This window comes from Megalopta genalis, chromosome 2 (genome assembly GCF_051020955.1).
Source record: "Megalopta genalis isolate 19385.01 chromosome 2, iyMegGena1_principal, whole genome shotgun sequence".
In the NCBI taxonomy this organism is placed as follows: domain Eukaryota; kingdom Metazoa; phylum Arthropoda; class Insecta; order Hymenoptera; family Halictidae; genus Megalopta; species Megalopta genalis.
The window spans coordinates 42,087,061-42,101,247 of record NC_135014.1 but is presented as its reverse complement, the minus strand read 5'-3'; the positions used below and the strand labels follow the sequence as shown (position 1 = coordinate 42,101,247).

Here is a 14,187-nt window from a genome sequence, read left to right as displayed (position 1 = left end):
CAAAGGAAACAAGTTAGTTCCGCTGCCTGTAGAGCCTTTTTGCGTAATACTTTCTGGTAGTCAAACGAAACAGGCACGCATCCTAGACGAAAGTTAACGAGATCTATTTCTCGTTGCACTTGCCGGTCGTAGAGTAGCCAAGGTTTTGCAGCTAACAGTCTCATAATCTTTAATGCAGCGCGCACGTCCGCAGCGTTCCTCTTGCCCACCAGGTTCCGCAATTAATTTGCCCAGTTGTTAAGCAGGTCAAAGCCGCGGAAGGCATAGCTAACCAGGTTTAGATATCGTCCAGCAGGGAGCATGTTCTACCATATCACACGAGCACAACGAAACGCGTCGCTGTAGATATGCGAGCTGGATATTGTTAAGTAGTGATGGGTTTTCTGACGCTTTATACTGGCGACTTAAACTTTGAACGGTTCAGCAAAATGATTTGCTTATTATAGATAAATACATAAATTGCTTTCGATCAAATTGGAGTTAGATTTTCTTTTTTAGGTGGAGGGGGAAGTTAACAAAATATTAAAACGTTCTCGAAACTGGAAGTTGCAATAAAATATTTCTTTAATATTCTGTATGTATGAAATAATACACTTTTCAAGTTTTTTTTTTTACATAAGAGATTGAAAGTATGCGATCATATTAAATTGATATTGGATTTTAATCTTCATATTAAATAGATGTTGGGAATTGAAAAGATTTCAAAATCAGTTTAGAGTGCGATATTCAATATTGTTCTGTATTTTAAAATGATATTTTATATGTACGAGGTTGTGGTAAATTAAGTATATTTTAATACCGTAACTATTCACTGCTGAGCTACTAAAGTTATAAACCAATTGAATAAGACAATTGATGAATAAATCTCCTTGATAAATCTCTCCAACACATATGATAAAATTACACAACATCTGCATTGTCTTCATACATTCAATCTTGTTAGTTCATCTTATTAATCTTGAATTTTAAATACACATTTACAAGATTTCTTAGTAATAAAAATAATTTTAAAAAATTCTATTGCAATAAAATACATTTGCTTTACTGTCTCTAGTAACCGCCAAACAAAATGATTGCTATCACGTATATACAATAAACTAAAACATATTATATGATGAACTTACTAAGTTCTTAAGTAAGAATACAAAACTCTCCAATTTTATTTGAAACAATGGTTTACTCAACATTAAAAAGCAGACTATACAATATTATAACCAGTGGGGATTTGAAAGAACTCCATCCACTTCAACTTTTTATAATAGTCTGCTTGAGCCTCAGTAGGTGAAAATCAGTTCAAGTCGGTTGGATCTTGAATCGGATTGGATCATCTTGATAATTATCTGTGATCATTTTCCTGCTGCTCCAAAGTATCAAGATGATCGACCTGCCACCTGCTTGCAGGTGTTTGAACTTGTTTGAACTGGAGTCGAAGTTTAAGCAGGCTAAAGCTTCAAGTTACTTATTGCACAATAAATAGCTAATAATGGAAACAGCTGTCCTTTCAGACAACAACAAAATATTTTTAATCTCTCTTATTTTCTATATTTCGTTGCAAATTTGATTCTCCTTTGACTGCAATTAATTTATTTATTGTTTTCAACCGTTACATACATACCTTAAATATGAAAATATGAACGAAAGAGCAAAATATAATTTTGTAAGACTAAAATATAGAATAAAAATGGATATTTTGTGACTTGAGAATCCTTTATGTAACTATCGCTGATGAACGTATGCAAGTTGATCTTCAAATGAAAAATCAATATTATAAATTTTACGTAGTATAAAATGCTTATAGTTGTAAACAATTTTTATTTCTGAAACAAAATGGCAAACTCTAGCAGTTTAGCAACTATGTAGATTAAAAAAGATAGAAGCCGCCTACATCAATTGCAAGATACAGAATCTACATGAACATGGATTTCTTTTCTCAACAATATTAACGAGTTGAAAATGACATGAAAAAATACCGAAATTCTTAAAATACTTTTGCTATCCAGATATTTGATCTACCCATTTCTGTCATGAAAACCAGATTGGAGAAAGCTGGCTATCCAAGGATCAGTTACAAGGCGGCACTAACTGATCAAGAAATGTAAGCAAAAAGTGCAACCATTGTCCAATCTTTTGCAGTCTCTTGTCATCTGTTTGAACAGTACGACAGTTTATCTTCTGTCTAAAATCGTGTACATTATTTGTGTGTCATTCAAACATTTCTAAACGTGAAATACAAGAACAAAACTCTTTGGTACTTTTATTTTGATTGAACTGTGATTTTATTGCCATTTATGTGTGACAAAATGTACAGTGAGGAGCATCTATTATAGATGAATGGTTTTTATGTATAATTATCTTATAGGGGAGACCGGGGCTAAAAGTTCCGATTTTGAGAAAACATACAAATTGACTAAGAAATAATACAGTTACTTTTTTCACTTCTGACGAATTTATTATCAAATTTGTTCTACTTTAAGATTGTCATCTCAAATTTAATATATTGCAATAAGTTTTTCATTGAAACTCAAACAGAACTTCTTACTCTTTCGTGGGGTATGTTGTTAACGCTCTGGGGTAAATTGTTACTAAGAAATAAATATTATTTTCTAGTAAGACATTTCATTCTCTAATGAAGTGAAATACAATTTTATAAATAGAGTTTGTTTATTAACTTCAGATTAACAGAAACACATATATATTTTTGAAAGAAAAAAATATACTATCTTTGGCATAAATATTGATGTAGTAAGATGAAAATAATAATCTAATGTTATGATAATTTAGGAACAACTTGAGCAATGTATGAAAATATTTTGTTTATATGTTCAAATGTTCTAATAATTGCTATTGCAACACATGTTCTTAAATGTTATTTGATTTATAAGAACAGGATAATAGACGATATTGACATTAAATAATTGAATTAGACAAAAAGATAGTGACTGCGAAATATTTATATACTTGATATGTGACTGCTATCTTGTGTAAAACCACACAATTCGCTGTCGCGGACGCTACTAAAATGGTTGACGACGTGGAGTGAAAATAATTGAAAGCATAACGCGATTCTTTTTTATTTGAAATATGTTACCATCGGAAAAACTTACCCCGGAACTTTTAGCTCAGGTCACCCCTATATTACGATTGCAATTGGTTTTTACCAAGCTCAGGAAAATCAAACATCGATTCCGTTACCTTATGAATTACAATACCTTTAACGTTACAATATCCTTAACATTGCAATATCTTATACATTACAATTACAATTTATTTTTACCAAGCCCAGGAAATCCAAACACCTGTTTCGATCGTTTTTGCGTAGTCGACAGCAGAGCTTGACCAGTAGCTACAAGTCCAGCCTACGGTAGGCTCGGACATGCTCGAACGTCTCGAATACCCATCGCTAGACGTAGGTAGTTACGTGCTTCCCTGGTATTTAAGCTGCGTTCGTACACGCTTGCCTTATTAAGCACGCACGGTGTTGCGTATTCAGACTTGCCAGCCGCGGACGAGTGGTGCTTGCGCTTAAAGAGTCACTACAAGGCTGCTCCTCCGCGTTCTATGGACACTGTACTCGCGGAATGAGAAGTGTCGTTAACGATATCTACCGCTGCCGCGTCGAATGCAACGACAGCCCCGATGATGTTTGCAGACTGCGTGGAACCCGCGCGCGGAATAGCGAAATAGGATATTACTGCGATCATAGTTTCTATCGATGGGTTCACTGGCACCTGGACTCATTTTCTAGAACGTGATCGGTTAGGTATACCGATTAAGAACGCTGACACAGGAAACCAACGACAATTGATCCACAGTGGTTCGCGAAAGTATTCCAACACATTTAAAAGTAACTTTTTCGAAATTAGAACAAACGATTTCAATCTTTTTGTGATGTTGGAGGGGCAAGTTTACTAGATAATGCCTGAACAGTTTTTGTCAACTTTGCACTTAGTTGGAATGATACAAAAATAAATAACTCATATATTGAAACTTTCTTAATGAAGTTAAGGTCTGGAAGGTTTAGCGAAATATGTTTAATGTTATATTCGTTTTATAATATTTTACATAATGATCATTGAACATCGTTTTTGTGATGGTTCTGGTAACTACCATCGAATATGCGATCATTACATATAATTATTATATGCAATCAGTATATACGATTGTTACATACGATTATTACATACGATTATTACATACAATTGTTATATACAATCGCCACATACAATAGTTCCACGATCAATCTACAAAACGAAAATTTAAAGAATGTAAACATTTCATCAGAAACATAATAACACAGTTACACAGTTACAAGCATTTCAAGATGTAAAAGTCTCTAAAACATTGCGATTTCCACTATATTTGATGAATTATTATTATATGAATTTCATTCGTTAAGTTTTCGTTCGAGGCTCAGATGGAAAAGTTTAAAACTTGTCTGTTTTATATATTGTCATTTTGACTAATTGTAATGTTTAAAACACATATTTTAGGCGTTGACTAGTAGTCCTTGTAAAATGTCCAACAAAATTCAAGTCATTGGCTCCAAATTTTAAAAAAGTTACTTCGTTTGAAATGGTGTTCGAATACTTTTGTGAGTCACTGTATACGCGGCCGCGCTTGTTGCTCGCGTAATTGACCACAGATTATTAAAATCGGTTTTTTTTCTCATTGATAAAAGTACAGAAACCCGTTTCGAAACTGATTTCTTCCCACGAGACGCATCACGCGACAACTTCTTTCAGCATTAATGGCCGTTTTAATTATTTCTGGATTTTATTGGACTCGGTTGAGTCTGAAACAGGTGCAGATAGGGAAAATTTAATGCACTGGGAAGTAATAACGACAAAAATATCCGTGTCCGGGAAACTATTTTCGGATAACGTGTTTGTGAAATCTTTGATGAAGGAAATTTGGAGAATTTGTTGTCATCATTGAGGTGCTTGGAATGCATACGAATAATTATAATGATCACTAGACAAAAAGAAATTCGATAAAATTTTAAACAGTGAGAATATGAATTTAAGGATATCAACACATCGTTTTCAATTTATTAAAGTAATTGAAGAAACAACAAATTCTTTTATTAATATCCTATTTATTATAATTTCCATAGAAAATTTCTGTTTTGTACGAAGATGTGCAGTCTCGAAAATTGTGACTGTTTTGATAAATGGATCCTTTGTGTTCTGGTTGTGCAAATATATAATTCTTTCAAAGAATTGAAAATACAGATATTGATTGATGGATTTTCTTGCTATTGATACAGGTTTGAACTAGAGTGATAAGTTTTACTCTATCAGCAGCTGCACCGTGTCAATACGATTAGAACACCTAACATCGAAGTTATCGAATTGAAGTAGAGTAATCGTCAAATTTTTATATCGAAGTGTATCGGAGAATGAGTTCCTACAAAGAGTGAGCAACATGCAGGAAATGCGGATAGTTCTTTATAAATCTGTATTCCGCTATTAAAAGCATATAATCATTTACGATTAAAACAGTTTGCAATTCTCTAAAAATTCTAGATATTTAGATTACAAATAAATTAGTTTTTTGAAACTGTAAACTATCTTAAACGATTCTACAAGATGTCAATAAAATATTTGTCGCGTCATTTAATGAACTTATTCCTGTTGCTCCCTGTTAGAAACGAAACCGACGTCGTATCATGATCTTCTCAAAGTCGAATAATTTTCGTCTGAACCGTTTTTCCTATCTCTAAAAATAAGACACTTATACGACTGGCTTGTTGCACACACTTCGACCTAAACATCCAGTTTTATGCTTTTTTCTTGGTGCCTATTAGGAACATCGTCCCCTTTCCAGTTTTATGAAGTGAAACAGTCTCTTGATTAAGAGAGTGCTATTTTTATCGTCTTTAAACAAGAATTGCCAACATCTAGCCTCGGAAACTGATATCTATGTGTTCCTATATTAATATTCGTGCAAATTTTCGAATTTCTGCACAGTCGTTGAAAATTTGTTAAAAAAACCTATCTTATATTTAGGTAAAAATATTTTATAGCATACAAAGCAAAACAGAACTGAACAACTTAACGCAAATAAAGAGAATAAAGAATGTTCCATAATAGTCTGTAATATTATTGAGAAGTGGAAAGTGCACACGGAAACGGAAATCACTCGTCTTGGTATTTTTCGCACACGCTCAGATATTTGCATGCGAATGCGTGTTATATTGAAAGTCATCGGTAGCGTCATTGTAGGTTTGTTCGTCATCGCAACGATGGAATTAAGGTTGCTCAAGGGAAAGGGGAACTCATACAGGGGGGTCATGGTGGGAGGTACCGAGGGTCTTGATTGATTTGCTGGAATTGATGTACAAAAAGGCCTTTAATATACGCCGATTATCTTCCCCCCCACGGTTTCCGACGATTATCCAATAGTGAGCTTGAAAGAGGTGTAAAATCGCGACACCGCGACGACATTTAAATACTTTATTTTATTGGGTCATTTAATAGAAGCCTTCGTGCGCGACGAATATTATGCACACATTTATTTCCATCTGAGTGATAAAACTGTAAATGAAAATATACAACTATATGTGTGAAACTTGTATTTCAAACTATGATGAAATGAAGTTATTGAAAATGATGCAGATTAAATAATTCGTATATAAATCATGGAGCAATGTTTTTACCGGGATAAATGTAGATGTTACGTAAAGATGTTACGTTACAGAAACCTCTTCTTCCACTAATTGCGAGTTTCATGCAGTTGCAGTTGCTGCAAGTGCATAGAATTTCAGTCTGCACATTGTTTATGATCTAATAATTTTATTTAATTTTTATTTATCATTATCATTTATCATTCTCACAAACACACCCTACATATACAACTTTTCAGTTTATATAGCTTTTGATGTAATTTATTAAAATATTAACAATGTTTCGACGACTTTAAATAAGAAATTACCATCATTAATTACATTTGTTGATTATAAGCTATTACGTTTACAATGGACTACACTTGAAATATTAAATAAATACATTAAATATCGTTGTATTATCAAGATGTAAATCATATAATTAAAAGTTATCTGTGTTAATATACTTTCGTTTTTAATTGTATATATTCTTCTAATAAAATATTAAACTTTTCTATGTAATTTCGTACGCGCGCGTACAACTCAATCTAGAAAATGATCTCTAAATCTCATTTGTTCCGTAGAACTATCCAACGTTAGTCATTGAATAGCTTCTGTCTCTCTTCACAAAGTATCTGGAGTTGTTGAACGAGTATGAGAGTTTTCCGATAACTTATAAATGGGATGTCATTTCAATGTCATCTGTCTATTCCTCGAGCGTTAACCTATAAAGGAGATGAACCGCGTATTCTCGGTAAAGCTACATAAACATTAAACACGATTTATTCCGAGCAACTCAGTCAACCTCAACCATATTGTCTGCCCTTTCAAGTTCCATTCTGACCGTTACCGGCAACCCGTTGGTCCACGAAAACAAGCGTACCCCCTCATGGATCAGTTGGCCGCCAGTTCCCGAGAAATTCTAAATCAGTAACCATATTTTGAAGTACAACCCGCAGAGCCCACGTGCTTCGCAAATATACCGATGCAGTCATCACAGATAAATTTCCGTATTTGCGATGACACTGCATGTATATTTGCAAAAGGAGTCTGCAACCATTTTATTTACTTCCAATCAATAAAAATAACTTATCTTTCAGTTATTTGAAATAAAAATTTTAATGGTTTCATTTCTTTAAGCACAGACACTTTAATATACAAAATTTAGTAATTATATTATTTTTATATTTTCTACATAATGATATATTATATTAAGGTATAACGTTACAAATAAAATTGAAATTTATGATACTAAAATATTTTGTACTGAAATATTATTTGTAATATTATATAAAAACTTCTTTGTCGCAGAAATTAAAATATTCATATCAATTTATTGATTTTCATTTGTGAATTTTATGCAGTGTTATCATTGTAAATGTAAATCTTAACTAGTAAAGATACTTATTTGTTATCATATAACATTTCTGGGAAGACGAATGTATGTATAATTTTCTTAAATATACTAGGTATTTAATTTAAAGAAAAATATAGCGTGGCAATTCAATGATCACAAAACTTATCTTAAAATAACGATATCTTTTTACTTTCTATATTTATTAACAAATAAACCGAAGGTCTTTGTACAAGCCAGGTTTTCATGGATTAATTTACAGGCATTGCAATTACTTCCCGTCTTATATTATAAATTTATTAAAATCATAATTCTATTAATAGCAAAATTATCTCCCGGATAAAAATAGAAATGTCTCGAAACTTTCGCACACACGTTCAAGTAGCTATTAATGCACAAAGTCCCGAGTTCGCTAATAAAACAATCAGAGAGCAATAAACGTTTATCGATCATTTTTCCAACGAAATTTTGCTACAATTACTTGTAGATCATCGATGAGAATCGTCTGCAAATGGTGGAGTTTTAAATATCTATTCTAAATATCATATCGGAATCGTCTTAACAAAACGAAGACTATTTCTGAAATAACTACAAATCCAACTAGATTTCCAAAACCTTGTTAACGTTCATCGATCCAAACGTAAAAGACAATCAGTTTCGAGGTGTCAACGCTCTGCGGTCGAGTGCCGCCAAACGAGCGCCATTTTCGGATCATTCTGTCAATATTCTGTCGAACAAAAATACGATAGTAAAATCCTAAAATATTTCTCAAGCCTCAATAAATTCCTCCGAACAATATTCTCTATGTCGAATCAATAATCGACCAGCTGACCGAACGAAAAGTTTCCCTGAGATTCAAGCGATCGTAAATAGTAGTCAGCAGCGTCACCCCGAGGGTAAACGGGCGAACTAACCCCCATTGATTTTTCGCGCGAACGTGCCGCCGCCAGGGTAGTTTACCAAATAAGGAGAGGTCTCGAACCGCGCCACTACACAACGTTAACCCCCATCGGGAACGGCAATATGGCGGTCCGCTGAATGACAGTTGTTGCACTCCGTTCGCGTACTTGTTGACCACCCTAGGACGTGCACCTGCCAGCATCATGTATTGGCGTTGCCGGTTGCGATTTCGGCAAGTCTGCACCACGGTGAGTCTAGACCCGGCAGAAATCGTCAATTTCCGTTCGATTTACTACCCCTTGCTCGACCCTCGCGAAACAATCCCATGAGTCCGAGTGATTCTGTTCCTTCTCTCTGTGAACTCGTGACCGCCGCGCCCCAGTGAAAATTTCGCAGTGCTCTGAGCCACGCAACAACGAAGTGCTGCTGCGGGGGTGCGTTCGAACTATGTTTGCGCGGCCGATCACGCTGACATCGCTGGGAAAGATCCTGACAGCCCCTTCGGCGTCGGCACGAAGACAGAGTGCAGGCCTCGCGTTCAGCTCTGCGCCGTATCACACGAGGAATCGTGCAAACATTTATTCCAATCGCAGTGCGAAGTTATTTCCAACTGTGCCCGATTCCTCGTGAAAGAAAAGTGTGATCGATCCGTACGAACAGCGCCGATGGTCGGTTTATCCGCGCTACGTTGGCCGGATAAGGGAAAGTAAATTCCATCGGGTGCGCTGTATCAGCTGGCCTTTTATCAACTTTATCGGAAGCTTTTAGCGTGGATTAATGAATTTTTCACGCGGGGCTATCTTGCCACTATGCGGGGCTCTAAGTGACGAGGGAAGTTCGTTAGCGGTACGTACACTTCCCCGCTAAAAATAACGGAGACATTCACCGGTACATTGGAATCTCCTGCTGCACAATTTTAGATCTAGTAAAACCGACCGTTGTCCTTTCGGTTCGGACGTGGTTTCACCGAATGCCAGTGTTTATCGCGGTTTTATCGCTCCAATAACGTCAATCGCGGTCGCTTCATCCGATAAATCCTACTCGACGAATTTCTATGATTCACATCGACTGCATCGCAACTGCGGAACAATCTTGTCGGTTTTTTTCCTTGGTTTCTAACGACAAGACGTAATATTGCACGTGTTATCGTAAAAAGCTAACAAAGCTGACAATGAGATAACGCTGTTTGATCCCTGCATTACCGTCGGAGTGAATCTGATATGGAATCCTTATCGTAGAGATTAGATCTGAATTTAGATTTTAGTTCATTGTCATTGGACTGCAGATTTGCGTGAAAAATAAAAAAATTTCTTTTTCTTTTGGTAATTTTAATAACATGACTTTGATTCTTTTAATCTTTCTACTGCTTTATGTTTCATTTATTAATTTTTGTCACAAACGTATGAAATTCGCAGTCTAATTGCCATGACATCTGTTTCAATGTACGATATTGTTCGAAGATAATAATCTTAATGAACAAAGCTTTCGTATTTTTGTTTCTACAGATTCTTTCACTATTTACATTAAGATTGTATTATTGTGGATTTGTGGATTTTATGCATTTTTGACAAAAATGAATATTTTTATAGTACGTACACCTTATTAAATTATTAAAAGAGGAAAAACATTTTCATTTGACTTAAGTTTCTTACAATCAACTTAGACTTAGTCTACTTATAGCATATATAAAAATTAATCAGTCAGCTGTTGCAATCTATTTGAAAAGTATTTAAGATACTGTAATTACATTGTATAAGTTTGATGTTCTTTATATGTTGGTTAAATACAACACTTTCCTAAAATATATAATTTAATAAAGAATATCAAAGCACACATATATCCTTCTTGACCAGCTGTCTGTTTTTGACAAGTATGCTTATCATAAAAAAAGACAAATTTTGTGTTATGACGAGTATGCTCGAAAGAAAAACCGATAATTGGAAAATATTACAAAACTACGTTAACAAAATTAAAATTATATTCTATTATATAGTTGTTATGAAAAAATAGCAATTTTAGAAGTGTTTTATTAGAGCAACAAGCGTAAGAACTTCATTTACAATATACCAATATGCAGAAGCTGTGGAGTGGACGATAGTAACATTTTTAGATTGATTGCGTAATTTCTGCTAATGTCCGCGAATAAAAGCGGAAACGAAAATCGAGAGCCCATCGAAATCAGTAATCGTGCGAGATGAGGGTCCTTAGAACTCTTTATCGTGCCAGGTGAGGTCAGCACACATTGACTTAGCAGACTCGAATTAGCAGAACAGAACGTTCGTCCCTCGTTCACGAGTTCACAGAATTCATTCGTTCTGCGTGCATACACAAGTCCGGACGCCTGTGTACGTGCACGCGTTCGCATGCATACACGCAGTTCGTCTGGAATTAACACTTCGACATGTCCGCGCAGATCGGTTTAGGGATCGGGCCAGAAATTCAAATTCCGTTCTGACTCCGACCGGTAACGACGCAAGCTCGAAACGCTGAACGAAAGTCCACTCGAGCGCGACTCCGTCGGGATTTATTCTCGCGTTTCTCGGTAGACAGGTGTATTTACGGGATCTGTCAACGATCCGCTACTATTTCCAGCTTTTATTGTAGACAGGCCACCGATAAATTACACGTTCGCATCGTTAATCGTTCGTCTCCGTTTTACGGTTCGTTGTACTTCTTTCCGAGTGACATCGGCGAGTGACATTAGCGAGTGACTTTCGCGAGCAACGCGTTTCGCGGAACGATTTAACGCGACACCTCCGCGTTTCGTGCGGTCGAGTATTTACTGAAAGAGTTTTCCTTTCAATCCAGATGCCTTTCATGCTGTAAGGAACGTTTGAGCAGAGAAACTCTCTAACCGAAGATGGGCAAGCTTTTAAGTCTTCTGGCTCGGGATGAGTCTACCTGTTGCACGCCTCAAAAGTATGACGTCTTTTTGGACTTCGAAAGTAAGTTAAACTAGTTTATTCTTGCATGGTAAACTCTCGAAGCGCTCGTTAAATTCCCTACGGAAGAGGGAATATTTTCGAATGGGGCTTTGGAAGCCTTTCAGAAACGATAGGCACCGGCCGGATAATGATAGCGGTTTGTATCGTATTCCAGACGCACAACCTTCCGACATGGAACGGGAGACCTTTGAGGCGGTGCAAAGAGTTCTGAAAAATTCAGAATCTATCTTGGAGGAGATTCAGTGCTACAAAGGAGCCGGCAAAGAAATCAGGGAAGCGATTTCGGAGGCCACGGAAGAGTGTCAGCGGAAAGCCTATCTGACCGTGGCTCCTCTTGTTGCAAAGCTGAAAAAATTCTATGAGTTTTCTTTGGAACTTGGTAAGTTTCCTTCGTTTTCCTGTTAACAGCAATTTCGAAAAAACTGTTTCCCGTCTGAACAGTCAGTTTCAAAGGTACTGCTACCTCGAATACATTCAAAACACGGTGCTAACTTTGTTCCACTTTGCATCTCATTTCCCATTTATACTTAACCCTGGAACTACCGAGCTCTAAATCATTTTATAACAATAATTATATATTATATAACATTATAGTATATGCTCCAGTAAAGAAAAAGAAAAATTTTTTATCGAAACGTTTCTCTATAATTTCAGTAACTGTGCAAAAACATGTCGCACCATCATCATTTTTACCGGTTTGGTAATTCCAGGGTTAAACATATTTTCATTTGTGCATAAATAAAAGACTTGGAAATCAATTTTTGTTTCGAATGTTTCGGTGAAATCTATTTGAAAACGTGTTCATACATCGTGAAATATTAATTTAAAAATTTGATACTATCGTGTAACATTTTTAAATTCATTTCTCTGGTGCCAACAATATCGAATCGAAATTCCGATGGGCTGTTAGCAATTTTAATGGGTGAACCACCGTTTCGACTTCTTGACCAGACAAATCAAAAGCGGAAACCTTTTTTCGTTTTCATGTAGAGGTATCTGCAGCGTGCTTTAATTACGCTGTCACTCGCTGGGGCCAGATAAAAACGTACCAAGTTAAACGTCGATATTGCGCCAGCGATGTACAGCTGGGAATTGTTTAGCTGGGAAATTCCGACATACGCCGGTGATCGAAAATCCAATAGCATCGCATCGACACAACCGATACTTCCAGCCGTTTCAAAATTCCGAAGAATTTATCGCCTCTATTCGAAATTCCGCGGAAGTTGCCAAAGCGGGCCGGCGCTATTAATGAGTCAATAAACGCGTATAGAAAACAGATGTTTCTGCGAAATTTATAAATTCTCGCCACTAACTGCTGTCGATAGTTTACCTATTAGTGAAACTAATATTTTCTATGCATCGACCTAGTAAATTATTTGCAGTGTTTTTATAATTGATTGATAATTTATTTTTAAGTTGAAAATTAACGATACTTTTATACAACTACGTTTTTTAGTAGGATTGTCAATCGTTTACAATTTCAATGTACAAGCTACAGTCAGAGAAACATCTCAACAATGTCTCCGTGTCAATTTTCATTTATTTTATAAAATTCTATAACTAAAAAATTGCTCATGATGAGAGCGAAATCAAAATATTAATAATTTTTATTAATGTGCACACTTGCGTATAAAAATCCATAGTGTATCAATGAAACTCTACATATGAGACATAGATTATTTTTGTTAGCATGTTTTAAACCAACATATGCGAATTTGTTGTATGTATTATCTTCATCCAGGTGATCAGCAAAATTTCACGAGATGCCACATTATGGTTCGGTTCCTATCCTTATCAGCTCATAAGCTTATTAGCTCATAAGCTAATATAACCATTGTAACCATTATCTTAATTTTATCACTTTTGTATTATTACTTTTGCATTATTATATTGAATGTTTGTAGAGAAATTAGAAGGGCATTTGGCCCGTTGATGCTCAATAAATAAATAAGTAAATAAAATTAGTTTCATTCACTGTGGCAATTTGGACTGTTCCAGAAAGGGTGGTGCCGAAGATCCTGGGTCAATTATGTTCAGGGAACCTGTCTCCTACCCAGCATCTGGAGACGCAACAGGCTCTGGTGAAACAGCTGGCCGAGATATTGGAATTCGTTTTAAAATTTGACGAGCACAAGATGAAGACCCCCGCGATCCAGAACGACTTCAGTTACTACCGGAGAACGTTGACCAGAGCATCCCTGACGAGGCAGGACACCGCTGAAAAGAATCTCGTGGTTGGGAATGAGCTTGCCAACCGAATGTCCTTGTTCTACGCCCACGCGACACCCATGCTTCGCGTTCTGAGTCACGCAAGCATTACTTTCTTGATGGACGTAAGTGGTACCCACTTCTCTTCTTTGTACTTTCCTATCTTTCTTCCGTTG

At 35.9% G+C, this 14,187-nt stretch overlaps 1 protein-coding gene across 2 annotated transcripts in view; it reads left to right on the top strand.

Moving 5' to 3' along the window:
• The window catches only part of LOC117219420 (CYFIP-related Rac1 interactor B), a 32,106-nt gene that overhangs the window by 11,526 nt on the left and 6,393 nt on the right, over positions 1-14,187 (top strand). The window contains exons 2-5 of one of the 2 annotated variants that reach the window (XM_033468575.2): positions 8,909-9,106; positions 11,667-11,803; positions 11,958-12,182; positions 13,802-14,136. In XM_033468575.2, the coding sequence (XP_033324466.1) occupies positions 11,719-11,803; positions 11,958-12,182; positions 13,802-14,136 (645 nt within the window). In that variant the 5' untranslated portion in view covers positions 8,909-9,106; positions 11,667-11,718. The remainder of the gene's footprint in view (positions 1-8,908; positions 9,107-11,666; positions 11,804-11,957; positions 12,183-13,801; positions 14,137-14,187) is intronic. The other variant, XM_033468574.2, reaches the window with a different exon arrangement.